At 52.1% G+C, this 27,625-nt stretch overlaps 1 protein-coding gene across 5 annotated transcripts; it reads right to left on the bottom strand.

Moving 5' to 3' along the window:
* Positions 1–208: 208 nt before the first annotated feature.
* On the bottom strand, positions 209–27,625 carry CSNK2A2 (casein kinase 2 alpha 2). Of its 5 annotated transcripts, XR_008465926.1 has the most exons (13): positions 27,467–27,625; positions 27,088–27,199; positions 16,439–16,540; positions 15,540–15,590; positions 9,322–9,381; positions 7,104–7,187; positions 5,968–6,078; positions 5,656–5,757; positions 5,234–5,334; positions 4,395–4,543; positions 4,100–4,193; positions 2,100–2,474; positions 209–654 (listed from the first exon to the last, which is right to left on the bottom strand). XR_008465926.1 is itself a non-coding variant. In XM_054198524.1 (12 exons), exons 1-11 carry the CDS (start codon positions 27,568–27,570, stop codon positions 4,117–4,119), a joined length of 1,053 nt encoding a protein of 350 aa, XP_054054499.1. In that variant the 5' UTR covers positions 27,571–27,625; the 3' UTR covers positions 209–654; positions 4,100–4,116. The 5 variants fall into 5 exon arrangements, 4 of the variants coding, with proteins under 4 accessions (XP_054054499.1, XP_054054498.1, XP_054054500.1 ...); XM_054198524.1 differs by lacking the exon at positions 2,100–2,474; XM_054198523.1 differs by lacking the exons at positions 209–654; positions 2,100–2,474 and having other exon boundaries at positions 2,667–4,193.

The raw sequence follows: 27,625 nt of genomic DNA, 5'->3' as shown, positions 1-27,625 counted from the left end.
TTTGGGGGCATAAGAAGGGACACCCCCAAAGGTGGCAAGTGGCTCCTTTGCCTCTGCTGCTGGTGATCACGTACAACTGGTTCCTCCTGCTCCCCTCGCCCAGCCTGTCCTAGCAGGGCACAGGGAACAGCTCACACTGCCAGCGTCCTCCAGCAGGGCTGGTTCTGCCCCACAGCTCCCTTCCCACTGAACACTCCTCCTTGTAGGCTTCTTTTAAAACTTTTATTCAACAATATAGAATTCTTTTAACTGTAATATAGAACGGTCCATTGTGACACTACATTCCCTGCCACCCCCGTGCCCTGGCAGAGACGGGCACAGGCCGGCTAACTGTGGTCCGTCAGACACTGGGGGGGGGAACAGCCAGAGCGGAGGAAGGAACAACTACCCGATGACTGCTTTGCACACCCTTCACGTTTCCATGCTTTCTGGGTCAGGAAGAGCTCAACAAGGAACCAGAGGCAGAAGAACCTTTAACACTTGGCGGGAAGGGCTGTGGTCACAGAGGCGAGTGCCGTCCAGGCAGGCGCGCTGCCCTGCTCTCAGCGCTGCCCGCGCCACGCTGTCTGCCCGCCGTCACTCTACACGCGCCGATAGGATGTTTGATTTGGTTCTCATTCTGCTTATGGAAAATTGGGAGCAACGGCATCGGACCTGAGGAGAGACGGGAGGAGGGAAGTGAGCATCGCAGGGCGCCGCTGGCTCGACGCAGAGCGCCTCCGGCCCCGGGTGACAAGGAGACAGCTGGGTGCACAGCCCCGCGTCCTGCGACCCCGCTGCCAGCCAGGCCTGCCCGCACCCTCCACACCGCTCTGGGTGCGGGGACGGCAGGGGATCCTCAGCCTGCGTTAGAAGGGGGGAAGGCAGGGCCGAGCACGGCCAGGGAGCGACACAGTCCAGCAAAGCAGGGCTTTCGTGGGCAGCCAGACACGAGCTTGGACTTCTTTTTCCTCAACCTCCTGTGTTTAGCGCCCCTCCACTGCCCCAAACATCTTCTCTAGTCCAGCTAAAGGCTCCCGTCATGCCACGTCACACTTGCAACAGGCACCACATGTCTCCCCTACGGTGTCCCTCAATGGCTGCCGTGGTTCTGTTTTTGAGCGTTTCCACTCACAAGATGCTCAGCCAAACCTCCACTCCACCTCTGCTAGAAAGCTGGGGCCAGGCCAGCTGAAAGTCCAGGACACACGCCAGGACTCTCCCAACTTTCTCCAGGAGAAAGCATACGAAGATGCACGTTCGCCAGCCTCCTTCCTTCCGAAGGACAAGACACTGTCTTCTCCAGCTCCCAGCTGTCCCTACAGGCAGGACGAGGCCTTCCTGAGGTCCAGAGGAGAGCAGGGTTTCCTGCTCCCAGTGCTGGAAGGGCCCACGGGTGCAGAGAGAAACTGGCCCAAGCTGCAGCCAAGCATCCGCAGCGCCCTGGGATCAGGAGACTCCGCACCCTCCTCACTCCCGGGCTACACTTGCTCAGGCCATCTTTCCCTTCAGGATGAATCTGTCACAGCTCGTCCGAGCCTAGAGCTGGGGTTAGGATGTGGGGAGATAGGGGGCAGGTTGTTCCAGCCTCTCTGGTTATTGCAGCCAGGGAAAAAGCCATTTACTCGTTTCACTTGCTGGAAAGAGCATCTTTCTTCCTCTGCTCGAGGGTACCAGGGAAGAATTCCTGACTGAGGTTTACAGAACTGACACTTCCTGAAGCTCCACCGTCGGGTTTGGACACGGTCAAGCCCTCATATACAACAACCAACATTTTTCACCTATCAAAATTCCCATACCAAACCCATTCTTCTCCCCCATGCCCCCCCCCCTTCTGCCTTAGCTCTCTGGAAGCTGGGAATGCCAACACACAAAGAGCTGGAAAATGGGCAAGTTTCCCCCAGAGCAACTTGTTACAGCCCATGAGAAACGTCCACCCCTGCCTCTTCTCAACGGAGCAATTCAATACCTGTTTAAAATCAGTTTTTAACATCAGAAATTGATGTTAAAACCCCCAACCAACCTCACTGGTATCAGCGCAGCTTAAAAGCCTAAGAGACCCCCACAGCCCTCAGGCCAGGCCAGGCCAATGGAAGGACAAAAGGGCTGGAAACACTCACCAAAGCCTTCAGCAGCATCTGCAGGACAGTTAATGTTAGCGAGGGCCCCGTGGCATGGCAGACACACCACAGCTGGCTCCTCAGCCCAAACACCGATAACTGAGCTCAAGCAGCAGCCGCATCCCAGGGGAGGAGGAGAGAAGAGCTACTCCCTGCTCAGCCCAGCTTCAGAAAAAGCCATCCACCCAGGCGGAGAGGAGATGAGCACAGGGCTATGGACGTGGAGAACGCCCAGCTTCCAGTCCCGCATCGCTGACTTCTCCGACCAGCCACATCACCGACAGCCCGCTACCGTGGGCGCCAGCTGTTTGAATCCCACGTACCACAACAGCCAGCTCCCCGCCGGACCCGAACCCCCGCACCTCCTTTGCAGCCCTGGGGAAGCAGAGGCAATCTGTCACAGCGAAACTCTCGGGGCTGACGGCGCAAAGAACCGCAACCAAAGACTACGAGATCCCAAAATACTCAGACAAGAGGGGCTGGAAGAGACAACCCGGCCTCCTCGAGGAGGCAACACCTCCAGCTCTCACCCTTTCTGGCTATCCCATAGATTAGAGATGGCAGACATTCAGACGTATAGATATTTATTGGTTTCAGTGAATTATACAAATGGATTGACCTGCTATCGATGCCAATAGAACTTTATTGGAATATGGAATGTAAACAGATGTTTTGAATAGAAACATTGCAACCTTATAAAAAAATTAACTATTTCAACAATGCCGCAGAAGGAAATTCTGTGTTTAGGTGCTGGTGGGAAAACACTATCTCCAGCTTCTAGGTTTGAGTGTCACCAGAACCACTTGATGAAGTTACACACAGAACAAGTAGAGGAGGCAACTGTGAACCGTGGGGCTACAAAGCCATCGAGGGATCTGATGAAAGAACCCGCAAGACGAACCCCCCACCCCCCACAACAGGATCGGCACCCTGGAATTCAACAAAAGGCTGACTTTGTTAAAACACTACGTGGGATCCCAAGTCCTGGATGGGTAGCTGCACAGCCCCCTACCCAACGGACCACGCTGCCGTTTGCTGATCCTTCCCCCTCCCTGCGCTCTCCTCCCTGGCCTCCTCCCCACTCCTCCATCCTGCGGTGCTGGACCAAACGGCTCCAGAGCTGTGCTCTGGCACAAGTCTGCGTCTGGCACGAATTCTCATGGGAGCCACGTCATGAGGTACGTGGTTGCACACCTATCACAAGAAATCTTGCAACACCGACTTTCCTGAGCTCGGTGGGAAAGTCTGGATAGTCCCTCCCCACTCCTGCCACAAGAGCAGCCCTCATTCACAAGTTTCCAAAGCAGGTCTATTGAGTTTCTTCTCAGAGCGAGCCTTTGTCAAACACACTTGGAGGGAGGATCTCACCTCTCCCCAGCGACTCGGATCAGTGCCTTCCTTTTAATGCTTCAAACCAATCCTGAGATGCTGCTGGGTTTGCGGGTTGTTTTTTTGATAACCTCCCTCCTCCCCCCAGCCGCCCCTGGCCTTCACAATTGAAACTGGAATTCGAAGGCCAAATTCGAGCCCAGAGTGAGCAGTAGGACTTGGATCTCAAAACGGAGCTGCACCTGCTGACCCCCAGCCTGAATTTGGTTCATCCAGTCTACGAGTCAGAAAGGCATGTTTAGAAAGAGGCATGCTAAGGGCTGATGGTGGAACGACCAATTTGTCCCCACCAGCGTGGCAGGGAAGGCTGGACTGAGAAGGAAGAGAAGGATCCATAGAGATGTGAACCAGAATCAGTTGTGTTGAGCCCTGGGGATATCACTACATGTTTAGCTCTTGCAAGACCATTTGCCCAGGGCTTTGGTACCACAGGGTTAGAGTTACATTAACCACAACCACCAGAGAGGAACTGAGGTTTATGACCCCCCCACCAAGGTTAGATTTCTGCCGAGTATAAAGGGGAGGGTAAGGAGGGGGGGGGGGTCCTTGGTTCTTTTCCCTTCACTGTGTGACTGAAGGTTTTGCTTTTATTTGTAAACATCTTGAATTACCCGTCGTTTTCCAGTCTTCATCGTGCTGTTGTCAGGCCACTGGACAGCACAGCGTTTTCTGAGCTGGGCTGGGACTGCTCCTTCACCACTGGATCTGCAGGAGACACAGACCAGGCAGGAAGGGGAAACAGCATTTAATAAAGCGGAAGCTCCACCCTGGCAAACCCTTCCAGAGAAACTGCCCTCGAAACCCACACCGCTGCTAAGGCTTTCGCAGAGCAGGGAGATGGAATTTGCCCCTGCGACCCAAGACCCCTCTCCGTCCCAGCTGGTCCCAGCTTCTCCACAGACTCACAGAAATAGGGGTGCTCCATCGCCTCCTTGGCGGTCAGCCTCTGTTGATGGTCATATCGCAGGAGCTTGTCCAGGAGGTCTAGGACTTCAGGACTGACCAGGTGTCTGTTCTCACTGTGGATGAAGTTCTCCCAGCGCTTTCGGGAATGCCTGCAAAGGGACCAGCTGTCATTGGCCAGCTCTGACCAGCACAGCGCTACCCAGAGGTCCCCGGGGAAATCACCTGCCACTATCCACTTCTGAGAAGAGACAGCTGTGACGGACACTGCCTACAGCTCTTCCTTGCACAAGCTACTGCTCAGCAAGCACTTGCCAAAGGGGGAAAACACCTCTTTCTTTAGGTACACAATTGTGTGGATGTCCTGCACCTGGGAAAGGCACAATATTGCGCATTCCGTTCTGCCTACAGGGACTAGACAACGGCATGCAGGGCGACACCCTTGGGAGCAGAGGTGCTCTGGCTTGCCAGCCAGTCTCACAGAAGCTGTCCTTGCTATCCCATCCACCTCGCATCCTACTCAGGAATCTCAACTGGGAAATTTTGAGCCCCTCGTCCCACACTCAACTCCAGTGCCTACATCTCCACTCCCAGGATGTCAACAAGCAGAAGGAAGAAAGAGGGGATGTCTCGCGGATCATGGGAGAGGCAAAAGGAAACGGCCTGCATTTCAGTGGCCTCCTGAGATGGCATAAGTAGCCAGATGGGAAGCCTGCAAGCAGCACTGTGACCCAGAAGATCAAAGCAGGCCCTTGCTGAGAGTCCTTCAAGGGGATGGACGTCAACTTATCTCTCTCACTGTGTTGTAAGGAAAAAAGGCTGCATTTCACTTCTCCACTTACTGGCCCAGGATATCATTGAAGTGCGGGTCCAGTTCTATGTGGTACTTCTTGAGATACCCATACAGCTCATCTGTGCCCAGGACCTTTGCGATGCGAACCAGCTGGAACAAAAGGCATGTTGAGAGAGAGCAGAAGGGCAGGCCACTCCTCTCGCAGAGGCAGAGCTGCCCAAATCTAAGAGCTCTCCTTCTGGAAACATCCCAGATGGAAGGAATATCTCCCTTGAAACTTGTTTTTGCAAGACGTGCAGAAGACAAGTCTCCTACACAAGGCAGTGAGGCATAATCCCAGATGGCTTAACTAAGCACACAGCAACATCCTCCCAGCCTGGCAGTCCAATCCCCAGAACCTCCCCACTATACACACAGAGATGAGGCAGTGACAAACGTCTCAAGAAACAAGCCAGGTAGCAAAGTCTTTACTTGGTCATAATTGTCCTGGCCATGGAAGAAGGGCTCCTTTCGGAAGATCATGCTTGCCAGCATACAGCCTAAACTCCACATGTCTAAGCTGTAGTCATACATCTGAGGGGAAAAAGGAGAAGCTGTCAGAAAAGGCGTGCTCACCACAGCCCGGTTCCCCAGCCACACAGGCGGCCTCAGCCTTTCCACTTCACAGCCAGCCTCTTTCCAACCCAGGCAATGCCCTGGCAGGCAAAACCAGACAACCCAAAGGCAGCCAAAGTGCAACCACAAGTGGTATCACTGGCTAGCAAGGAGGAGGCAGACTCTTACTTGGTAATCCACAAGGAGCTCTGGTCCTTTGAAGTACCTAGAGGCCACACGGACATTGTATTCCTGAGCTGGATGGTAGAATTCGGCCAGACCCCAGTCTATGAGCCGCAGCTGAACATGCGATAAAGAGACACAGAGTCAGGAGCCTCAGTACGAGCCACTTCAGTGAAGCCACGTTGGCCAAACCTCTCAATCCTGTGATGCGAGTGTGGAGCCCAGGATGCCGGGAGGCACTCCGGGGACAGGAGATGCTCTCAGCAGTGCTCTGGTCAGGCTCTTCCCTTTCCCCCATCGCTAGCTGGTGAGGCAAAGCCCAGCTTAGAGAGCTCCCCTGCCTCCTGAGTCCAAGCACACTGTCACTGCTGGACAACTGGCTCCTTACCAGCACCAGCAGCTATGGTGGATAGGTCACTGCATACTAGGGAATGGGCAAAAACCAACCTTATCCTGCTGTTTAGAGGGGCTGGGCTGAAGGCAGTACTGATTTTCACTGGGAGCAGGAAAGGAGGTAGGAGGGGGCCCCACCACATCCTGCAAGGCAGACCATCTCCTCTGCAGCCACAGGGATGGACGACCTTCCCTGTTACTGACAGACAGCAGGTTTAGTAAGAGATTTCCCCTGCCATATAAACCTTGCCTTGCCTGCCCAGCCACCGCTGACGGAGAGGGACGGACCTGGGGACCAGCTGCTGCAAATCCCTGGGCAGACAGGGAGACACACCACCCAACGAGGTACGAGTACCAGGACGGGGTGGGGAAGCTCCCTGTGCTGCCCATTTCCCGGTAGCAAGCGGGAAACCAACGTTACCTGTGATCTAACTAGCATGCCCCAGAAGTGAGGAAGCCACTGCAGGACACGCTGGCTGTAATACAGGAAGAGCTTAAAATTCCCTAAGTGAAAATATCCACGTGTGTTTCAGACAAGGCCACCCTTCTTCTGGCCAGGGCCTCTACACCCTACTGCCGTAGCTCCCCAGGCAGAGATTAACAGCCCAGGCCTGCTCCTCTCAGCAAAGAAACCCGGTGCGGGGAGACAATAAAGGTAAAAGGGGTAAGCCCAGCTGCCCAGGCTACAGGCGGCAAAGTTTCAAGTTTCCCTGGAAAAACACTGCTTGTAAGCCCTGGTGCCACAGTACCTTTTTCTGTTGGTGGTCTATCATGACGTTGTGGGGTTTGACGTCCCTGTGCATGATCCCCATGCTGTGACAGTAATCCAGCGCCTGGCAGACATAGGCACACACGTTAAGGCACGTCTGTAAGCACAGACGCAGCACTAACAATATAACAGACAGTTCTCAGCCAGGAGCAAGGCTGCCCTGTCCAGGAGGAAATGCCGCAACCCTGGCACAAGGAACTGGCATTTTCAGCACACGATGAAGTGACAAGCTGGCAACAAGACTATTGACCTCGTGTCCCAGTACAGTCCTGCAATCGTGTTCCCTGCAGAGTCTTTGAAGAACTCGATGCAGAGAGGCGGCCCACCTGATGACAAGCCAAACGCTCCAACCTGGGTAGCCCTGTGCTTCCTCGGCCACACTCTCTTCCCCAGAAGAGGACGATTCTTACATGCATACAGTTTTATGGCCTTCCAGTGCAGGTTTCCACTTGCGGAAACACATTAAGCTAGAAAGTTACCTCTGCCCTGCTCGTTTAAGCCAAACCTGCGCTTACAAAAGGCAGGTGACGGCATGCGAGGGAGGGCCCTGCTGCTTAAAGCTTGAAGGCAGGAGCACACATAAGCTCTCCAGCTCCATGACCTTGCACCACTCACCCCCACCCCCGCAGCTGTTCCCTTGAGCAAGGGGGTGAGAATGTTGTTTTGTCATCTCCAAGGGGGAGGGAGATCCATCCGTCACCACTTATCAGATGCTCTGAGATCTCCAGCAGCATGGAAGGAGGGTATAGCCTGCAGTCATTCAATATCCAAGACACCAGTGCCAGGGAAGTAGCACCGTCCTTGGGCCCCTGCCACAGTGGGAAACAGAGGAGGCAGCTTCCATCACAGCAAAGCCTCAGGGAATATCCCTGTAATGACACGTGGCTTCGCAACCACCAGGGGTCACAGCAAATGGTGGTCCTGGGATCTCCAGTACAGGAGATCTATAACAGGCTGGACAAACCGCTTCCAGAGATGAGACTGTTCTAGTGTCTTGCTTGTCTCAAGGCTGGATCATCTAAACCTCGTCACCCCTCAACCCTAATCCTGGGCTGCCTCAGGCTCCCTCCAACCTCCAGTAGGAAGGTGTTTCCCTTGCAGACAGGTGCAGAGAAGAAAGCCTCCACCAAGCCCACTAGATTTGTTTCAGGAAGTCTCCTGTAGTCACCAAGTCCTGGAGCACAAAGGGCTTTCCCTAGCCTGTACCACTCATTTCCAGAGGCAGGGGACATGCAAAGTGCCAGCCCAGAAGTCCCGAGGCCCTGCTAGGACCCAACACAGCCAAGCTGCTGCTCCAGCAGGTCAGCACAGAGCAGCCCCGCGATCAGCCGAAACCTGTCAGCTCTCCCTAACACCCTGCTGGGTCCCATGTCCTGCAGCCAGAGACCCCAGAGGGGCAGCGCAGCAGGTCTCACAGATCTGCCATAGGGCTCCATGAGCATTTCCACATGGAGGTGGAAGCTAGGCTAGTAAAGAGGAGGCAGCCCTCGCCCTTCACCAGAAGGGCAGGGAAAGCTTTGGCTGGGAGGTCTCAAAGGAAAATACCAGCATTATATCAACACATAACAGGTAGCATAACCAGAAGCTTTGTTCCCCAAGACCACATCCCCGGGGTTCTGTGACCACAGGGCACCAAGATGGTCAGCTTTTTCTTGAAGTAGCCTAGATCCCCCACCTAGAGACAGAGGGGTCTAAGACCAAGTGGGCAGAAGTCACCTTCTGGGGCTGCATTTGAATACTGCCGAAGAAAGCCTGGAGCTGGCAATCCCTCTCTTCCGCTGTCCCTAGCATGCTAAAGAGTCCTCGGTTCCCCAGCCCTGCAAATGCCCCTCGGAGCTTGTACTGCGTCTGGATGGGAGGGAGTCGATCTTCCTCATAGCAGCCCAATGGTGCTAGAGACACGGGGAGAACAAGCACAGCCCTACCAGGTGACTAACAATCACAAATGCTTCACGAGGGAAGAACAGTCCTCAGAGAATCAGAGACTCTTTGGAGGTCACCAAAGGTCCCCAATTTGGCTGTAATACCTCATAGCAACAAGCCAGGTAACCAGATGTCTTCCCAGACCTTCCTGGGTTATGAGACATGGATTCTGCATTGAACATATGAAATAAGTAACCACTTAGTAGCACAGCCCCGCTACTGCCACTCTCATTCCTGGTCTCCCCATCCAGACTGCCATATACAATGCCACTCACCTTCAGCAGCTCATACATATAAAACCGAATATCAAAGTCTGTCAGGATCTGGTACAGTTGCTGAAACAGATTTGGGGAGGGAGGGAAAAAAAAAAAAAAAGAAAAAATAAATACTCCAGATATGGATTAGTTTCGTTTCCTGCATCCCACCTGCCTCCAATCACTGACCCCATTCCAGATTCCCCTGTGAATGCTGCCACTCCTGAAGGCTGTCCAGGTCTCTGACCTGACAGGGCTACACGCTAGGAAACCCAGAAAAGATGCTAGAGCTCCCGTGAAATGCTACTGGGATCATTCAGACCTGTCACGACTTCTTTCCCGTGGGAGACAGGCAGGCTGTCTGTCCAAGGTGCAGACAGCAAGCCCTTCAGAGCACGCTGGAGGTGGCACAGATGATCCTGACTCTCTGTTCACATGCAAAGTCATCACGGAGATTTGACAACATGGGTAACAGCACTCAGAGAAGGCAGGCTGGGAACACGTGGGCAAGGCTTCTAAGTGCTCAAGGTGGGGCAGGGAGAGGAAAGCATTAACCTAAAGAAGCATGTGGAGGGGAAGCACAAATGGGTAGAGATAGCCTCAGACCCGTGGAGGCTCCCCTCTATCCCAGGATAAAGGCTAATGCAGCTCAACAGGACAGAAATGCTTGTGGGGCCAAGGAGCGCACAGCTTGGAGTCTCAGGGAAGTGCTTGTTGCCAGCAAACATCCACCACTCTCCTCTGTGTCCTTCTGTGGCTACTCATGCAGAAGTGACAAAGATTCAGGGTGCACTTTAACTTGCACCATGCCACCAGCACCATCACTGGAGAACTCATCATCCTGCTGCTCCCACGTCAGGTCACAACCGGCCCCAATTTTGCTTTCTGCTCTATGCCTGTCATTGGCAGCGCTGCCAACCCAACCCCATCGGGCTGTGCTCTCATCTAGAGAAAGTGAGGCCAGACGCCAGGATAGGGCAAGGAAGGACATTCAGAGGGCAGCAGTAGGACCAGACCTCTCTGCCCTTTCTTACAAACAAGGATCGTCTCACTGCTCAGTCCAATCACCAATTGCATCAGCACTGGAGCCAGCTGCCCACCACGGGCACCACTTGGCAGCTTCAGGAAAAATCCCAGAGCAAGGGATTGAAATTCACATTCCAAGAAAGCAGCTCTGGCCCCGGATCCCCTCCAGGCCCATGCTGAGGTCCTCAGGATCCTGCCTTACTTAGGGCCAGCTCCAAACAGTGCCAAAACCCCAATACTGCTCTGGGAAATCGTTTGACAACATCCAAGTGTCACTTACACATGCAGAGCTTTAACAGCCTCCAGGACACAAGCTGCATTGTATTCTCATGAGCTAGGATGATCGTAACGCTTTGGAGCAACTCACTGAAGCAGACAAGCGAGCAGGGAGCAAAAAAGACATAGCCACAAGCTACAGCAGGGATAGATTTCCCGACTCGGTTGTGCATAGCTCCGATGTACAACCCAGGGCCAGCAGAGGCCAGCTGAGCCTGTCCAGGGGTTTGTTTGAATGGCCTGCTTAGGTCACAAGCACTATGGGGGGACAGAGATGCTTAAAACATGTCTTTCTGGGAATCACCACCCTGTTCAACTTCACCTGGCAACATCAATGCACCTGGGGAAGGCGGAGGGCAGGAAAGGCAGTGGCAGAACAGGGCTAGACCCTGTTTTCCCCATTCCCTGGCTCCTCTGCCTCTCACTGCCTGGAAGCAGGGAGGGGATGGAACAGAGGTCACTGATGCCTTTCTTCTCAGGCCCACAATGCTTCTCCGTTTCCCCAACTCATAGCCTTCAGCAGAGGCAGCCTTTGGGCAACCAGCTTTCAGCAGACTTCCCTAGAAACCAGCACCTCTGACCCTCTCACTGTGCCCAAGGCCAACAGCGTGGCTAGCAGCACCCTGTCTCCGCTCGCTGCAGGGAACAGTCCCTGTGGGAGCGTGCTCCCCTCGCACTGCAGGCAGCTGGTGACCACAGAAGGCTTTGAAGAATAGAGCCAAGGTTTCCACTGCAAGTAGGTCCCACACTGCAGCTGCCCCAAGAAGGCTTTGACAGTGAGCTCCAAATCCCTTTTGCCCAGCCTAGCAGGGGACAACAGACACCTCCTTTGCAGACATGTCCCATGCCCTGCTTTTACAGCTGGCTCTTCGGAGTAAAACTATCAGAAACATCACTGTGGGGACCACTCAGACCCAGCTCAAATACATGCTCAGCTGGTTGCCAGCACTCAGGATCATGCAAGGCCTCGGAGACCTGGGCTGGTCTCCTTGCTCCATAGAGAGCATGAGGAAAGGCCACACTCACCCACCAGCAGTCTCCACCCCTCCCCAGCTTTCCATGATATTTTGGCACGCATCACATAACCAAAAGTAAACTAATCCTGTTAGTGCCCGAGGAGGCAGAGACATGCCTCCCTTCTCCATGGGGCTGACAGGAGTTAAACGCTTATTCTTCTCCCTTGAGTGAGCAACACAGCTGGCTACGTGCAGCAAGCAGCATCTGCAGAGCAATAGGATGGCTGCGAGGCACCGTCGGAGGGCTGAGACACTGCTTTGGGGTGCAGGGAAACGGCTCTCAAAGCATCCTGGCCTCCGCAGCCATGCAAGGGAAGAGAATCTTTCATACTTCTGCATCACTTATTCAGGGCAACAACTGTTTTTTTGTTTTTGGTTTTTTTTTTTTTTTTAAATAAGCTTGGACGTACAAGGATAAAACACAGGCACACAGTTCTCTCACAGGAACTTGGCCTGAAAGTTCACTGAGGTGCATGCAAAGTGGAAGATCTGACTCAAAAGCCCTCTGCCCCCACAACTCCAACAGGCTGAACATCCTGAAGCAACCTTTCGTTGCTCACCTTCCTTGGCCATCTCCTCTTCTTCAGCTGCAAACCTGCTAATGCGTTTTAAGAACGCAATAGCAAACCCAAGTCAGCGCTGCTCCTGGAGACCCGGCCCTGTCCACCTCTTTCTCCAGGGATTTGCCTCTTTGGGGCAATGAAAGGCACAGTACCAGGTATGCTCACCGACTACACAAAATACGTGACAGCTGATGGTGGTTGAAAGACCATTTCTAGTTTGAAACCAATTAGCAAAAGACATTTAATTTCACTGGCGGTTACTCAATTGACTGCATGGCGCTTCAGTGCAGCTATCGTTTAAGGAAGACGACTGCAGGTAGCTCGAGTGCTCACGGATGACAAGCACCACAGCAGGTCTGAAGAGAAACACTAGCCCCATACACAAGCTGCTGTCCTCACGCAGCAGAATCGCATTTAGTCTGGTTCCAATTCATCATCCCTGCAAGTACAGAGCCAGCATTTTCAGAAGGGACCCAGCAGGGTAATTTAAGAAACTGTAATCAGCTCCAGGGAGGTATCACCTAAGTCTCCTGTTTATACCGCCATTTAAAAATAGCCAAACCCTGTGGAACACAAGCTTGCTCTTCTGATCCAGAGTTGTCCACAGGCGTGGCTTAGGCCTCATGGAACTGCAGCTTCTGCCCGTGCACAGAGAGCTGAGGAAACCCAGCAGCCAATTTCATGGGGGCACAGACATGAATAGTGTCCTGCCATTTAATGGGAAACAGGGTGAAAGTTATTAACATTAAGCAAAAAATAATAATGTTGAGGGAAAGAAACTGCCAGAAAGGAGACAAGTGAGGAGACATCCAAGCTTGTGAGCAACTATTGCCAACAGGACAGAGAAAAAGGCAATCCTGTACAGCGGTCAGCACAGTACACAGCCGCCCTGGGAACCTCCTCACACCCCCTGAAGGTGATTTGATGGTACTCATCAGTACTGCTGAATCCAGAAGTCAAGTCAGAGATGGACAGATCAGCAGACCCTCAAAACAAAGAGAAGAGGTCCCTGTCACCCGGATTAGCTCATGCGGCACTTAATTCCTGCAGAATTTGGCTGCCTGGGGAGCTCAGGACTGTGGAGCAGAGGGGACAACGACTGGGTGCTCTCCAGCTGCACTTCAGAGCAAGGGAAGAGACAGTTTGGGAGGCTCCGTATAGGAGAAGAGATCCACAGGCACCCACGAGTCGCAGCAGCTCTGTAATCCGCCAGTTTAGCTGCAGCCCCGAGAACCTACCCAAATAGGCAGCAGAGCTCATGGGAGCATAGCTCAAATAACCCCCACGCCCCACGCGTAGCTAGTGAAATTCAGGTTACAAATAATGCCTGAACACGAGCAGCCACACCGCACGCCCTGGGGGACGCGCTTGCATTCCCAAGATGAGTTATTCCTGCCTTGTACCAATCAGCATCAAAAGCATCAATATTTTCTGTCCTGGACTTGTACAGCTGTGAATCTGGGCTTCCTCGAGGACCCAGGCTTTCTCCTAGGAGCCTCGAAATGATCTGCGGCAAACTCATACAGTTGTTTCTAACGCAACAGTCAGAGCTGAGCACCGTTACTTCTGCTGTGGCCAGACCGACGTTTCCTCACTGGCTGCAACTGTGACTGTGTCAGCTCTCAGCGTGACTGGGACCGATGGCCTCCCTTGTGCTCCAAGCCCTGCATTTTTCAGTTAAGAGTCCCTGTTGGCCACCAGCCTCAAGTTACTACTTAACACTCCGCTCCGTGAACATATTTCTGTTACTGGGTAATAGCTTCGATGATAATTTTTTTCTTCTAAGGACATGACAGGTGGTGCAACCACATTTTGACTAGGAGACACCAAAGCGATCCTCAGAAAGATGTGCCGCTGTCCTAGCAAACTATTTTATCTTGAGCCACGCATTAAAAATAAAAATAAATAAGCAAATAAAAATAAATAAACAAACATTATCTAAATAGTTAAAAATTTCCAGTACCAGTCTTACGAAGAGGCCCTGGGTCACCAGAAGCAGCACAGGGGCACGTTCCCAACATACATGAGGCACTGGAACAGCCCAGCTGATGTCAATGAAGCCCAGACAAACGAAGCCTGCTTTAATTAGCCCTGAAAGGTCACCACATAGCACTCATGCCTGTTTACTTGATGGAGGCAGCACTCAACTCCCCGCCCAGAGCTGTCAGGGTAGACGCTGCTGCAAGTTACTATTATTCCAGACTCTGCAGTAAGTCTCTACACGAGATTAAAACAGCATTAAGACTACCACCACCAGCATGCTTGCAGCTCTGGCTGTGCACGGGGTCCCACCCAGCAGGATTCAGCTCTCCAGACCAACCCTCCAGGGACAGAAAAAAAACCACGTGCCGCCTTGCAGAGTGCGGGGCTGCAGGGGAGATGGCCCGCGGACCAGCTGATGAGCTGCCTCCTACCCACCACCACCACGGACCCAGGGTCCTTCTCTGGGTGCTTGGTGTATCTGCCGAAGCTGCATGCTACAAGGCATGCAACCTACCCAACGCACTGGCATGGACAGGAAGAAAAAAGCACCACCCCATAACACGGAACAAAAGAGATCTCCAAACAGCGCGGGAGGGGATGGCTGCTGGCTTTCCAATGGCAATGGCTCAATTAATTCTCCACCACTGACTTAATGACTTAGGGTAAAGATTCACACGGGGGAAGCAAAGATACCATTAAAATAGGTGTGGCTGCTAATTATATATCCCTTTTATGTATCAGGTTGCTGCTGCCAGCCAGCAGCATTTTGGTAGCGCAGGCAGTTGTAGCTGTGCTCAGACAGGACCCCCCGTGTCACGAAAGAGTGTTACCACTTGGAGCTCCCCTGGCATCAGAAGAGCCAGGGGAATACCCTGCAGCCTCAGACATGCAGAAAAGCTCTTAAGATGTATTCAAGAGTGCTCACTCCCCCAGTACCAGGCCCACCAGCAATGGGAGACGTGCTCTCCAGCCTCTGACGCCCCACAGTCCCCAGGTCTGAAGGTTCCAGCACAAATCAGCGTCACCTGCTCCATCAACTGCACTGCTGTAAATACAGCATCACAGCACAGGGATTAACTCGGGCAGAATATACAGCACAGCAGTAATTACTAAACTGAGAGAAGAGTAAGAATATCTAACCTGTTGAACTCACTCCTCAAAGTTGGGAGGAGAGTCAGCACACAAGCTTTTTATTCCTTCTCATCTAGAGCCTATTTACAGGTTTCTGACTTACATGGGGAAATGAAGGTGAAGCTGACATAAGTGAAAGCCCCAAACTCCCCCCACAGCTCTCAAGGAGCATCTGACAACCCCAGATCACAGCACTCTTAACAGAAATGGGGAGCCTCCCCCTTCCACACTCGGGCAGACTCACCTTAAAATCTGTGTTATTGATGTACTCAAACACCAGAGCAGGGGTCTTTGACTGCAAGAGAGAGAGAGAGAGAATCACGGTTTAAAACACCCCCTTGACCTTTTGTCACTCCAAGAGACCTGGGAAAGCTTTTGCTTCCTGCGGAGAGTGGGGTGGGAGCAGGACAGCGAGAGAAATGCAGCCCTGCTCCCGCAGCAGGCAGGGGCAAGCTCCACTCGTACCTCACACAGCGAGCACCAACATGGCCTTTTGGCCAGTGCTGCTCCTCCCCATGCCATGGAGCAAAGGTATCACTGGGCAAGGCAAAAGGTGTCACCAGGGGCTAAGACCTTGCAGCCCATCACAGGAGCAAGGTCAGCCAGGACTGCCAACACTACAGCAGCGTCATTTTCTCTCCATGGCTGCCAGCTGTCTGGGAGTCACAGATCCCAGCCAGCTGCTAGCCAGAGAAAACTTCCCGGGAATGGGATATTTGTGGCAATGCAGACAAAGGATGTGACGTCTGGTCACTGGGCAGGACAGCAACCAGAAGGATGAAAAGTGCTTAATATCCAAATTGGCCTGGCAGATACTTATGTTCCAGACGCCAGGCAGAAGCCGGAAGGCTACGGGCTCTGCTTTCTTACAGAAAATTTGTAGGGCTACAAAACTTCTCCCCTGTTAGCCATGGGAAACTCACAGAAGGGGTGTAAAAGAGTCTGGGAAACATGAGCCCACCCAAACCCACCCACCTCAGGAGACCCCCATGGGCTGGACACCGCGTGCCCCTGGCTGGGACGAAGGCACAGGCAGCACCTAACTTGAGCTGAGAGCAGAAGTCACACAGCAGTGCCTGCCCTGCGCCTGCAGCTGCCGGGGAGGCAAGCCCACCACACACCCCGTGACACACAGCCACCTACCACTGGATCCTTGACAGTGTCGATCAGATTAATGATGTTGGTGCCACCACGTAGATTCTCCAGAATCTTAACCTCGCGTTTTATCTTCTTTTTCTTCACTGGCTTAAATAGACAAAAGAAATTAGAAGTGAGAGTCCTTTCAGAAATTAACACGGATTTCTGCCACCGATTTTGATTGGATCGCATCGCCTCCCCTCCCCTCCCCTCTCTGCTCCCACCCTCACAAGGCAACATTTTTAGCTTCAAAGAGGAGACAGACACCTTGCATGAACTAGGATCTCCCTCTCCTCAGTGAAAGCTTTCCACTCATCAGGGGAAAATCAAACCACTCCAGAGGAACGTAACTGGGACTCCAGTAACTGTGGTTAAAAGTGCCTTGGACTGCTGCATGGAAATCTCAGCACACTCCGGTGTTATGCATTTACAGCCACAGGACAAGCATGGTGGACCTCATATCTCAGCTTTTTTTTTTTTTTTTTTACCGGCACAAATCAATTTTTTACTCCTGATCCCAACCCATTTCCCAATGAGTACTTCACTCCAATGAAATGACAACCTGAAAGTTCTCCAACACCAAGATTTTGAGTAAGCTCAGACACCGCTATGCCTAATTATGGGATGCATCTTTTGCAACCACCCCAAGAGCACAGACCCAACCGCACAGCATGCCATCGCATCCATACACCATGATTCCTTTTAAAGCCTGCAGACATTTTAAACAGTTTTTGACTCCTCCTTGAATCTGCACAGTCCCAGGAACTCCCTTTGCAAAGTAAGCTTTTCTCTGGACATCACTCTGCAGAGTGACAAAGAACAGCTGCTCCCAAGGCAGGGGCTTGGAGGTTGGCTTAGCTTTTACACTCTGTTGATCCCATGGTTCACTTCAACGCAGAGGAACAACCATTTCTAGAACTCACCCACTCCCAGCACAACTCTGGCTCTGCACTTGCTGGAAAGGAAAGGCAGCTTAGAGCGGTTAAGAGATGAGACTGTTTTAATGAGCCGTGGCTAGTGACCGGTGCGGCCATTACCAGTTACAAGTCACTGAGTCTGGCAGCCCTTCATTGCAGAGCTGGAACACTCCCTCCTGCACCACTGGTAGCATTGCAGAGACATCTTGCACGCAGTGGTAAAGCCCTTGCTCTATTCTGCGAGGTTTGCTGATGAAAAGACTCCTCTCCAGACATTCAGCTTTCTAAAACATTCTCCATCCGTCACAGTCTGGTGTGTGAGGAAGGGAGTAACGGGGCATGGCAAAGAGGTATGAGGCACCTTACCAAAGTGACACATGTTATCAGATGTCTACGTGAAGGACAAGGAGCCCAAGAGCTCAACAGCTCATGCTCGCCACCTCACCTCTGCTGTAGCCTCCCACTTCGATGATGGCTGCAGAGTGCTGAAGGGGCAACTCATGCTCCCATTGCAGGCAAATCCAAGGCAATCCCTGGTTTCAGACCCCTCGCAGGAATGTACGAGCAGATGGAAGAAGGAACAGAAGCTTTTTATATAGTGGGAAAATAAGCCTTTTATATAAGTGATAAAATATGCTGTCTTTCTAGACTCTTCAGGTGTCTGAAACCTTCGGATTCGAATCCTGCCCTTCTCCCAAGTTAAAAGGCAGAAGCTAGACTTTCAAGCCAAAAGATGAGATCTCAGCCTGAAGCAAAGTGCCAAAAATAACACTGATACCAGCACAGGGAGCGTCAGCACCTCATAAAGCCACTGTGGAAAACAGCAGCAAGGCTACCGCAGCTGTCAGCCAGAGCTGGAGCAACACAGGGCAGGGTGCATTGGGGAGAGGGCGACTAACAGCCGCAAGGAGTACCCAAACATGGCTGGAGCCAGTGGGAGGTCGGACAAACACGGAGAAGCAGCCAGAGCAGGGGGACGGATTTCTGAACCCGAGAGCAAGATGCTCCGTTAGGGACTAATTTCATTTATGTCAGCATGGGGACAGACACCACCCTTGTGTGGCCCACATGCACTGATCTTACCAGAAGGCCAAGATGGGATTAAGAGGATGTAATTTGGTTACTCTGTTCGTCCAGAGAGGCAGATGCACACACAAGCTGTTTTCCAAGGAACTTCAAAGAGAGGGAGCTGAGGCACTGATGTCCTGAAGGCGCTCACTGAACAGTCTGGCTGCTGACAGACGTGCATCACAGCCTCTCTGCTGCCACACTTGCACCCAATCGGGAGCTGAAACAGCCAAGAGGACCCAAAGCCCACTCTTGAAATACCTTTTCCTTTGTACTGTAGTTATTTCAAGGGCCTTTTGCATCAGCTAGGTAGGGGAGGATATCCCTCCGAGGTTTCCATTTCTCCTTCCATAGCAACCACCACTCCCACTGGGGCAGACGATGTTGTCTTCCAGTCACTTCCACAGGTTTCCACCTTTTTCAGGATAGGAAAACGATGTCCTGCGTGATCTCCACCAGAAATCTACCCCTACCCACAATACACTTACTAAAAGACACAAGCAGACAGAATCATCGACTTTTGGAAAAAAGGAGAGAAGAAAGATTGTCTTTTTAACGAAACGCCTGCAGGTAATCGCCAACAGCAGCATGTCTGACATCACCAGGGGAGGACACTCCAGCGAATACTGGCTCAGCAAGAGGGAGAGGTAAGAGCTGCCGGCTGTTTGCACATTTTCCTGCTAAGCTGCAGTAGCAGGGGCCAGGCTGTCCGCACACGGCTACACTACCTGCACATCAGCTGCGAGCTGGGGCAAGGGCCCTGCAAGCCTCTGGGCAGGGTGGGGGCATGGGAAGCCGTGCTCGTTGCAGGATGGTAAGCAGTGCATTGTCAGAGCGCTCTCCCTGCCTGCAGCCAGTGGTCAGGACAGGGATTTTTCATCCCTAGGTAAATAGGGATGAGGTGGGAAGAAATGCCATGGGCTGAAGTAACGTCGTCAGAGGAAAAGCTATTGCCTGGAAGTTTCCCCAGAGAGCAATGCAGGGTAACGGAGGATTTCCCCACTTCAGATTTGCAGGACAAAACAGTAGCGACCGCTGGCCTCCACCCCGCGCAGCTTTCACCGTTATCAGCCTACCCACCACATGCCACCCCCTACCCACATGTTGTCCCACACCGTTGCTCCAGCCACAACTGCCATTGCTGTCTGCTACCCAAGAATGCATCACCAGGGCTCAGATTTTGCCCAGTAACTGAGTCCCAGCCCAAGCTCCTACATCTGGCAATCCAAGCACGTTGGTGCAAACCGCTCCAGCACACAGCCAGGACTGCACTGGAGCTAACTGCTCACAACCACAGAAACTCTGCTGACTTCCCTCCTGTCCCCAGACCCCAATGCTGCTGAAACCACAGGCAATCAGCAGCATATCCTCCAAGCACCAGGATTAAGTCTGGGTTGCTACAACTGTCTCTCAGAGTCACCTGATCTGTCTCTCCAAGGATGATGACTCCAAACACACATGGATTAAATGTGAACTAACTGAAGCTATTATGGCCTCCAACCATCTGCCTCTCCCAGCAGGGGTGGCTTCCTAAAACACTAGCCCTTACAGCCAGACTATTTTACCAGTACTCATTTAAGACTATTTCATTAAACCAGGTATGAACGGTGCATTTCAGGTTGTGTTTCCTACCTGGCTCAGTCCCCCCACCCTGGGAGGTGGATTTCCAGCAGAGAAATGGAGCAGGCACCTGGACAAAATTAACTGCTCCAGAGTTTGATCCGCCTGCATTTGCAAGGCAACGTTTTATACAGGTGCAGACTCCAACTCCATCTGTTCCCACAGCAGAGGCATTTCAAAGCTTTCCTCCATGCTGGGATTCTCCAGCAACCACCACAAGTCAAACCCTCACCGTAGCCTTTCCCTCCGAGACAGGCTCCGACACAGTCCCTCTGCTCTATGGAAACACCTATTTCCATGAAATCTGTAGAAACTTGACAGCTTGGAGACTTCTGTCGCATTTGGTTGAAATTGGCCAACCAGTGCAAAAACTACTGGCTGGGAGGAGAGGGAGAAAGGCTGACAGACAGCGGGATTGCATAAGGCTCGTTTCCATAGGAAACCAGGCTAAAAGACATGGCTCAGTTTAACTGTGTCTACACTGGGAGGGGTTTAATTACTTCAACTGCAGCAGTACCCTTAGAGCAACACGACTGTCTCTCACAAGCCAGTTTTCCAGTTTCCCAGGGAATTGCTTCCTTCCTCAGGCAAACTGGAAGTGAGGTGGCTGTAGACGGTGGAACCAAAACACGCAGCTCGTGGCTGTCCGCTACGCTGAGCGCCCAGAGCAGAGGGACCAGGTGACCTCCAGCCCCATGAGGATGGTCTCTGCTGGACCTCGCAGCTCTCACGCGACTGTCCCCAGCTGGCCCACCCTTTGCTGCAGGTTTCCCACCCTGCCAGCCAAGGGGATCCCATGAGGGTGCTTCAATCCCCTTGAATATCAGGCAGAAGAGGTACCGACAGTGGCTTGCGCTGTCCCAGATCGGGGAGCATCATGCAATGCCATCCCTCTGCAGAGGTGAGAAATGGAATGGGGTAAGGAGTTGCTTTGCAGTCAGGTAGATGCAGAAGAAAACACCTGTTTGTGACCGAGAGAACCATTCTATGATTCTACGAGAGATCAGATCCTGGGTCATTTTCCATGAGATCATGTGAACTTGTAAGCAGGGAAAGCGTCCAGCTGCAACAAACACCAGCTGAGAGAATTGTTTGCTAAAATAAACCTTTAAATACAAGGCTGCAACCATCACTTCCTGTCTTGAACGAATAAATGGCTGCCTGGTTAATCATCTTTTTTGCTTGGTTTCTAAAGCAAAGGGAGTACACTGTTCTGTCAGACACTTCAGTTCCAGCCTTCCCCAACAACCTGGGGGCCCTGTGGCTTGAATTCAAGCAAAGATAGAAAATAAATTTGTTACACAAGGTTCTCTGCACATTTCCATGCCGAGAAAGAAAAGTAGTGACCAGGAAGGTAAGTGAAATCCAAGTTAAATCCAAAGCATAAAAAGCATTTTACATTATCCAAAAGCAGGCAGTCAGGCAGCGCACACACACTGCCAGCTGAGGAGCACACGTGCTCCTCTGAAGGAGTCACAGAAGGTGCTGGGTTTTGCCCAGCAGGTGCTCTGAAAAAGAACTGGGGTTAGCGCAGCAGGGGAGAAGGTTCAGCAGTCAAAAGATACAAATCCGCAAGAAACTAAAGTCATTTATTCCACCATCCCGTAAAGAAAAAGATCTATTCTTTGCTCACCAAACCTCAATAGCCTGCAAACACCGTGATGCTTCCAGTGAACGAGCCGGGAGATCTCAACACTCAACGTCCAGGACCAGCAAAAGGCTTGAGCAGCATCCTTATGACAGGCTTTAAACATTTAAAAGCTGACAATAGAAGCTTATTCGTCTCTAGCAAGTATTATCGAAAGGATCACAATAATCGGCCTATAAAGTGCAATGCCAATTGCTCAACAGGAAAATTGGCTTCAGAGCAGCAGTGCTTATTTTGCCAGACATCATCTGGGAAACTAAATGATTGTATTCAAAAGAGCTACAAAATCAAGTAACCCACTTGTGTTAATATTCTGTCAGTAGTTTGCATCTTACCATTTCCATTACGGGAATTCAAACTTTCCCGAGCTGCTCTTGAATTTTAGAAGAAGGGGGGGGGGAAACCTACCTTGAAACTAATAAAGCACTTTCGCTTTTTTATTTAAGTTCAGTAGAATATACCAGAACGTGTTTTGAGGGCAGTGACGTTCTTTCCTTCATAATGCCTTTCCTCCCCCCATAGTGCATTCCAAAACAGTCTTCTGCAGTCAACTAAAAGGGAGACGGACAAGGACCAAGCCCTGATCTCCCCCACTACCACCGCAAGGGATGAGAGTCTTTCCCTCGGACTCTGCCCCCGGCCACTGCGAACAGCCGCAGTGCTGTAACTCACCCTCCTCCTCACAGGAGCCGCAGCTCCGCAGCTCACCAGTTCCTTGGTGCTAGAACACCACAGCAAGAGTTACCAGCTGCATCTCCAGGCCTCTGCGAGACACCCGCTACTGTCTCAGCCGGTCTCTGCTCCAAACAAGGCTGGACTCCAGCAGCCAACTGTGCCAAGCTCAGTGCGGGCAACTGGTGTTCAAAAGAGAAGAGCTGTGTACCCGGCACTCTTGCAAAAGGGCTCATTTCAAGACTGCCAGAGGAGGAAGTGGGCCAGGGAGAGCTGATTCAGTGTATGCAAACGCAGGAGGAGCAAGAGACACAGATAGCTACCAGGAACAGGCATTGAACGGCTTTGGTGGAAGGCCATTGATGCAGTCAAAAGCTCCAGCCTGAGGGGCCAACATCATCCAGTCCTATTTCCCCATGCAATCCCTTCTGCACACCAGCACGAGAGTCATTTCGGCCCCCATCTAGAGTATGCAGATCTATGTGGGCTCTAAAGCTTTTAGGGACAGAGGAAACTTTACCGGATCCACAGGGCTACCTCCCCAAAAATGGTTCTCTAGCTACTAGAGCGACAACTGGAGTTCAACACTGGAAGGCCCTTGCAGCAGTGCCTGCACTGCAGGAGCTCTGGAGCGTTCACACAGCCCAAAAAGGGGGAACAAGGGAAAACCAAAGCCAAACAAACAAGAATGCACTTGTGAAACCACGTACATGGTTGAAAGTTCCAGTCCACGGACTCAGCACAGAGGGACAAAAGCCACCAAAGGAGAAAGGGGCTATTTCATCACTGCTGCAGAGCCTCCATTTCGCTGGTCCCTCTCCATGTAACTGCATTCTTCCCCTAACCTCCGCCTGCGTGTTGTGCCTATGCAGATAGCTACCATACAAGGAGACAAAACAGTCTCTTTACGTGATGGGTTCAATGCTTCGCAGGCAACTAGAGCGTACATAGACGCATACGTGCGTCAGGAAAGCAGGAGGACTCCTGCACAGAGCTGACAATATGGATGCTGTAAACTCCGTACTGAGCGGACACTCCGATGGCAGTAACCGGTACATGAGAACAGGCTGTGAGGGACGCTGCGGGACAGCTGAAGCTCACAAACAGCCATAACTGCAGGTAACTTTAACAGCAACATTCTTGCCACAAAGGATAACCCACAAAAGTTACATGCAACGTGGAAAGTTTATCTTTGGCTTTCAGAGTGGCAACTTGCAATGCTGTTCACATCCCCCAGGAACACTGTTACCCCAGAACAGAGGATTCCCTTTTAAGGCACACCAGGAGACTGGCAGACACTTTGGAGCCGCATTAGCAGAAAAGCAAAATGAGAAGTTCACCAAAGAGACACCCCAAATGTTGCAGACTGACCTCAGCAGTCCACTGAAAATCTAAACCTATGTGGTTAGATGTGAAAGAGCGGAGCTGTACTTTAGATACCTGCATTGGATGTAGACGGTACACGACTCACTGGAAACAAAGATGTCTTAAACTTCCTTTCTAGATGCCGAGGAATGTCAGACCTCATCCTGGGAGTCAAACCTTAGTGTTAGACTTAAGCAAGACACAAAAGCATGTATAGGACATGTTCACACATTCCTCTTTTCGGCTTGGCCCTCCCCTACGCATGTAGGAAGCAAGCCCACAGCCGTACCAAGGCCAGCCGGATCAAAAAGCCCACAGTAGCCTCCTATACCAGCTGGGCACTGCAGGAACACAGCTCCTGGCTAACTCCTTGCCCTGCTACTCCAGAGGGGTAGGAAGGTCAGCACAGTGCAGAGTCCTCCACTACCTATCAAGATGACTTCAGCCCCACGGCTTTTTTTTTTTGCTCAATCTTTGCTCCCTGAACAGCTTGAAAAGGCGGGGAGTTGTACTCTGCTTTGCTTCTCGAGATAAAAGCTTTTGGAGGGTGCTTGGCATGGGGTGTCTGCATGGCAAACAAGGGCTTCTACCTTGCTGCTTTGCACAAACTGGCCTACGCAGTGTCTTGATGTCTTGCTGCGGTGGAGTGAAAAGCAACCTGCTTGCTTTGTTTGCCTTTTTTTAAAGGGCTCCAGAATTTTCCTGGGAAAAGTGACATTAAGAGCATCATATTTGCAAAGAAAGGCACTTGGCCCAGGAAATGGTAATGTTATGGTCATCTGCATGACCTTAATTCTTCTCCTTTGCTGACTACAACTAGTGGCAAGAGCGTCCCATTTTCCTGCAGGATTATGCCCATCCTGCACTCGGGGTAGCAGAACAGAAAGGCAATGCTGGGTACTGCCCTGGGAAATGGGGCACCTTGCTTTATGCAAGCCCAAAAGGCCTGAGGCGCTGTGATACCAATCACAGCCATTAGCTCCCTGGCCTTGTCCAATGCTAAAGTCTTCATAGGGCACTTAAACAAACAAGGCAAGTGACCGCCAGAAGAGGAAAAGCAGTTATCTGTTCATGCAGCAGTAGACTAGGACCTGCGCTCTAGTCTCAGCTTTGTTGAGGCTAAGGGACTTGCCCAAAGTCACACAGGAAATCTCTGTGGCTCAGTTCTGCATCAGAGAAAGGGTGATAAAATTTCCTGACCTCTCTGGAGGAGGGTACAAGATGTTCAGGTAGCACAACACCAAAGAAGGGGAGAAAAAAAGGCAGGGGAAGTACTTGCTACATGCTAACTTGAGCTCAGTAAGGATAAGCTGCTTCAAAGAGCAAGGCTGGGAAGAGACACCAGTCACCTCCCATGAGGTGCAGATATTAAAATGGTGACTCTTGCTAAAAAAAAAAAAAAAAAAAAAAAAATAAAAAATCACTCTAACACATCACATAAATTGTCCTTTCAAAAAACCCTTAAAGAGGAAGGAGCAACTGTGCTAAACAGCCGCATCCATCGCCCAGCAACAGTCTTCCCCTTTGTCCCACCCCTATAGCCACACAAAAACCTGAAGACTTTTGGTTGTGTTTCCCACCTCAGAGGATCCAGCCTGAATTAGGAGGAGCAGAGAGACCCAGCCTCTTTGCTAGGGCTCCACTGTAGATACATGTAACTACATTTGCAATTAAGTTTAAGTCTAGCTACAGGAAACCAGAAGCACTTTCCACAGATCAGAGTGATGTTATTGCCACACTTCACAGGTTTTCATAACGTACACAACATGGTGCTCTGAAACTCACTTTTCACTGACCCACTTTCTGGAGAAGAAAGTTCATCTTTATTTATCTGGACTTTCTGCTTTTCCTTGCTCACTCACAGGAATGCCATCTGCATGTTAATACAAGTGGGGGGAGCCAGGGGAACTGGTGGCAACACCATCCGCTTCAAATCTGGGACAATCCAGTCCCCTGCTCTCAGGGCATTAAGGCAACACATTCAGGCCCCAAGGAGAAGGAGCGCCCAGCCACCCCCAGATGACTCTTGCCAGCTGACTCACAGTCCAACGCTGACAGGCTCCCTAGACATGACAGAGTTCAGCTGCCACAGGGAGAGGAACATTGCTCCAGGGGAGGCTCTTTAGGCTGGGAAGAGGCAAGGAGGAAGACTTCTGATGACTTTTCCTGTAGTCTCTTCTCAGCCTTGTGGTGCCTTTCTATCTGGGACAAGATCTGGGGTCTCAACAAACCACAGCAGCCCTGAAGAGACCATCAGGAGCTTCAGGGCAGCATGCAGAAGCGCACGGTGTCCCCAGCCTAGCCACAAGCCACCTTGCCGTAAAACCCAGCTCTGCACTGGCTACCTTTGACTACTCTCTCACAGCAGAAACTCCTGCCTGCCCCTACTTAAAAACAATGTGTACCCAAATTCTTAGAACACCCGTGGTCGGACATCAGCTCCCACGTGCTCTTGGGGAACAAGTGACACATGTTGCTAGTCCAACAAGTGACAGACTCAAGTGTCAGCCAAGCCAAAACCAAAAGCACCTCTACTCTAACTTTTCAGTTACCTTTTTTTTATCACCCCTGCCAACCCATAGGTCACCAACGCAGATTGCTGCTTGGACAGTTATCACAGCTCGCTGTGAGCCTGCTGCTTCAACACCAAACACACTAAGTCATGCCCTGCAGGGGCTAACCCATGCATTCAGCCACCCCAAATGACAACCTGTTACTGCTGCACAAAGGTCCCTGCAGCCCGACCCCACCAGGGTCAACACACCAGAATACAGGCCACCAACGCTGCCAAACTTCAGCCAGCCTCACTCAGTCTCCTCAAGTTTCCACAGTGTTTTTGGCCTGCCGGCGGTGAAGTTCTTTTCCATGTCAGATCCTCTAAAAGACTGAATATAAAATTTTGCCTGCTTTTTTGACTGCTGAGCATCCCACAGCCTGGCTCTGAAAGGGGCACATGCCAGATGTCTAGAGGTTAACAGAAGGATTCCCCCCTCCAGGCTTCACATTCCTGTTGACATGGCAGTCCCTGGGCTGTTTTAGACAGGCATTGCCAGATACGATTTACCAAACGCGGGCAGCACATGCAACGCTGTTCAAATGTCAGGACTCGCCACTCTCCTCCTCCAGAGGAGCTCTCAGCCCAGAGCTATGCAGGGCAGGAGGGGTGGAGACATCAAAACATCACTACAGCACATGGGACACCACATCCATTTCCAAGCCCACCGTCCCAACGTTCTTAACGAGACAACGGGGAGTTTTGGGGAGAAGGAGAAGATACAACAGCCCTTTGGCCCTGCCTAACCCAGATTCTCTCTCCCTAGCATTCCAGTCACCGCAAGCCCCTACACCATCAATGGGACACTCACCTTGAGGATCTTCACGACGACCCTCTCGTTGTTGGTGATGTTGATGGCCTCGAAGACCTCGCTGTACTTCCCCCGCCCGAGCTTGCGAACCAGCTGGTAGTCGTCCTGATTACTGCGGGCACCAAGGGGCGAGAGGAGGAGGAGGATGACTGACAGGGCAGCAGGCCGGGAGGGGGGCGGGGGGGAGGAAGGGGGACCCTCTCCCAGCCCCCTCCCCCCCACACCCAGCCAACCTCAGCCCCCCGGGGACACCCCAGAACGGATGGGGGAGGGGGAAGGGCAGGGAACCCTTCCCGTGAGGCCCGCGGGAGGGTGCGAGGCCGCCGCCGGCCCTGTGAAGGGTGTGTGGGGGGGTGGGTTTCCCCGCGGGGCGCTTTACCCCCAGCTCGGGACGTGCGCCTCGTAGTCCCAGTACTCGCGGCTCCTCAGGCTGTTCACCTCGGCGTATACCCGCGCCCGGCTGCCGGCGGCCGGGCCGGGCATGGCGGCGCCGGGCGGCGGCTGCAGGAGGAGGAGGAGGGCGCGGGGCCGGCGCGGG

This window comes from Rissa tridactyla, chromosome 4 (assembly GCF_028500815.1).
Source record: "Rissa tridactyla isolate bRisTri1 chromosome 4, bRisTri1.patW.cur.20221130, whole genome shotgun sequence".
Taxonomy (NCBI): Eukaryota; Metazoa; Chordata; class Aves; order Charadriiformes; family Laridae; genus Rissa; species Rissa tridactyla.
The sequence above is the reverse complement of the archived record's forward strand: the minus strand, read 5'-3'. Positions and strand labels throughout refer to the sequence as shown.

Coding starts and splice junctions, on each gene's coding strand:
- CSNK2A2 (XM_054198524.1), bottom strand. CDS start 27,570: ATGCCCGGCCCGGCCGCCGGCAGCCGGGCGCGGGTATACGCCGAGGTG. Junction 16,541..27,087: donor TCGTCGTGAAGATCCTCAAG/GTGAGTGTCCCA, acceptor TGTCTATTTAAG/CCAGTGAAGAAAAAGAAGAT. Junction 4,544..5,233: donor TTCAATGATATCCTGGGCCA/GTAAGTGGAGAA, acceptor GTCCCTTTGCAG/GCATTCCCGAAAGCGCTGGG.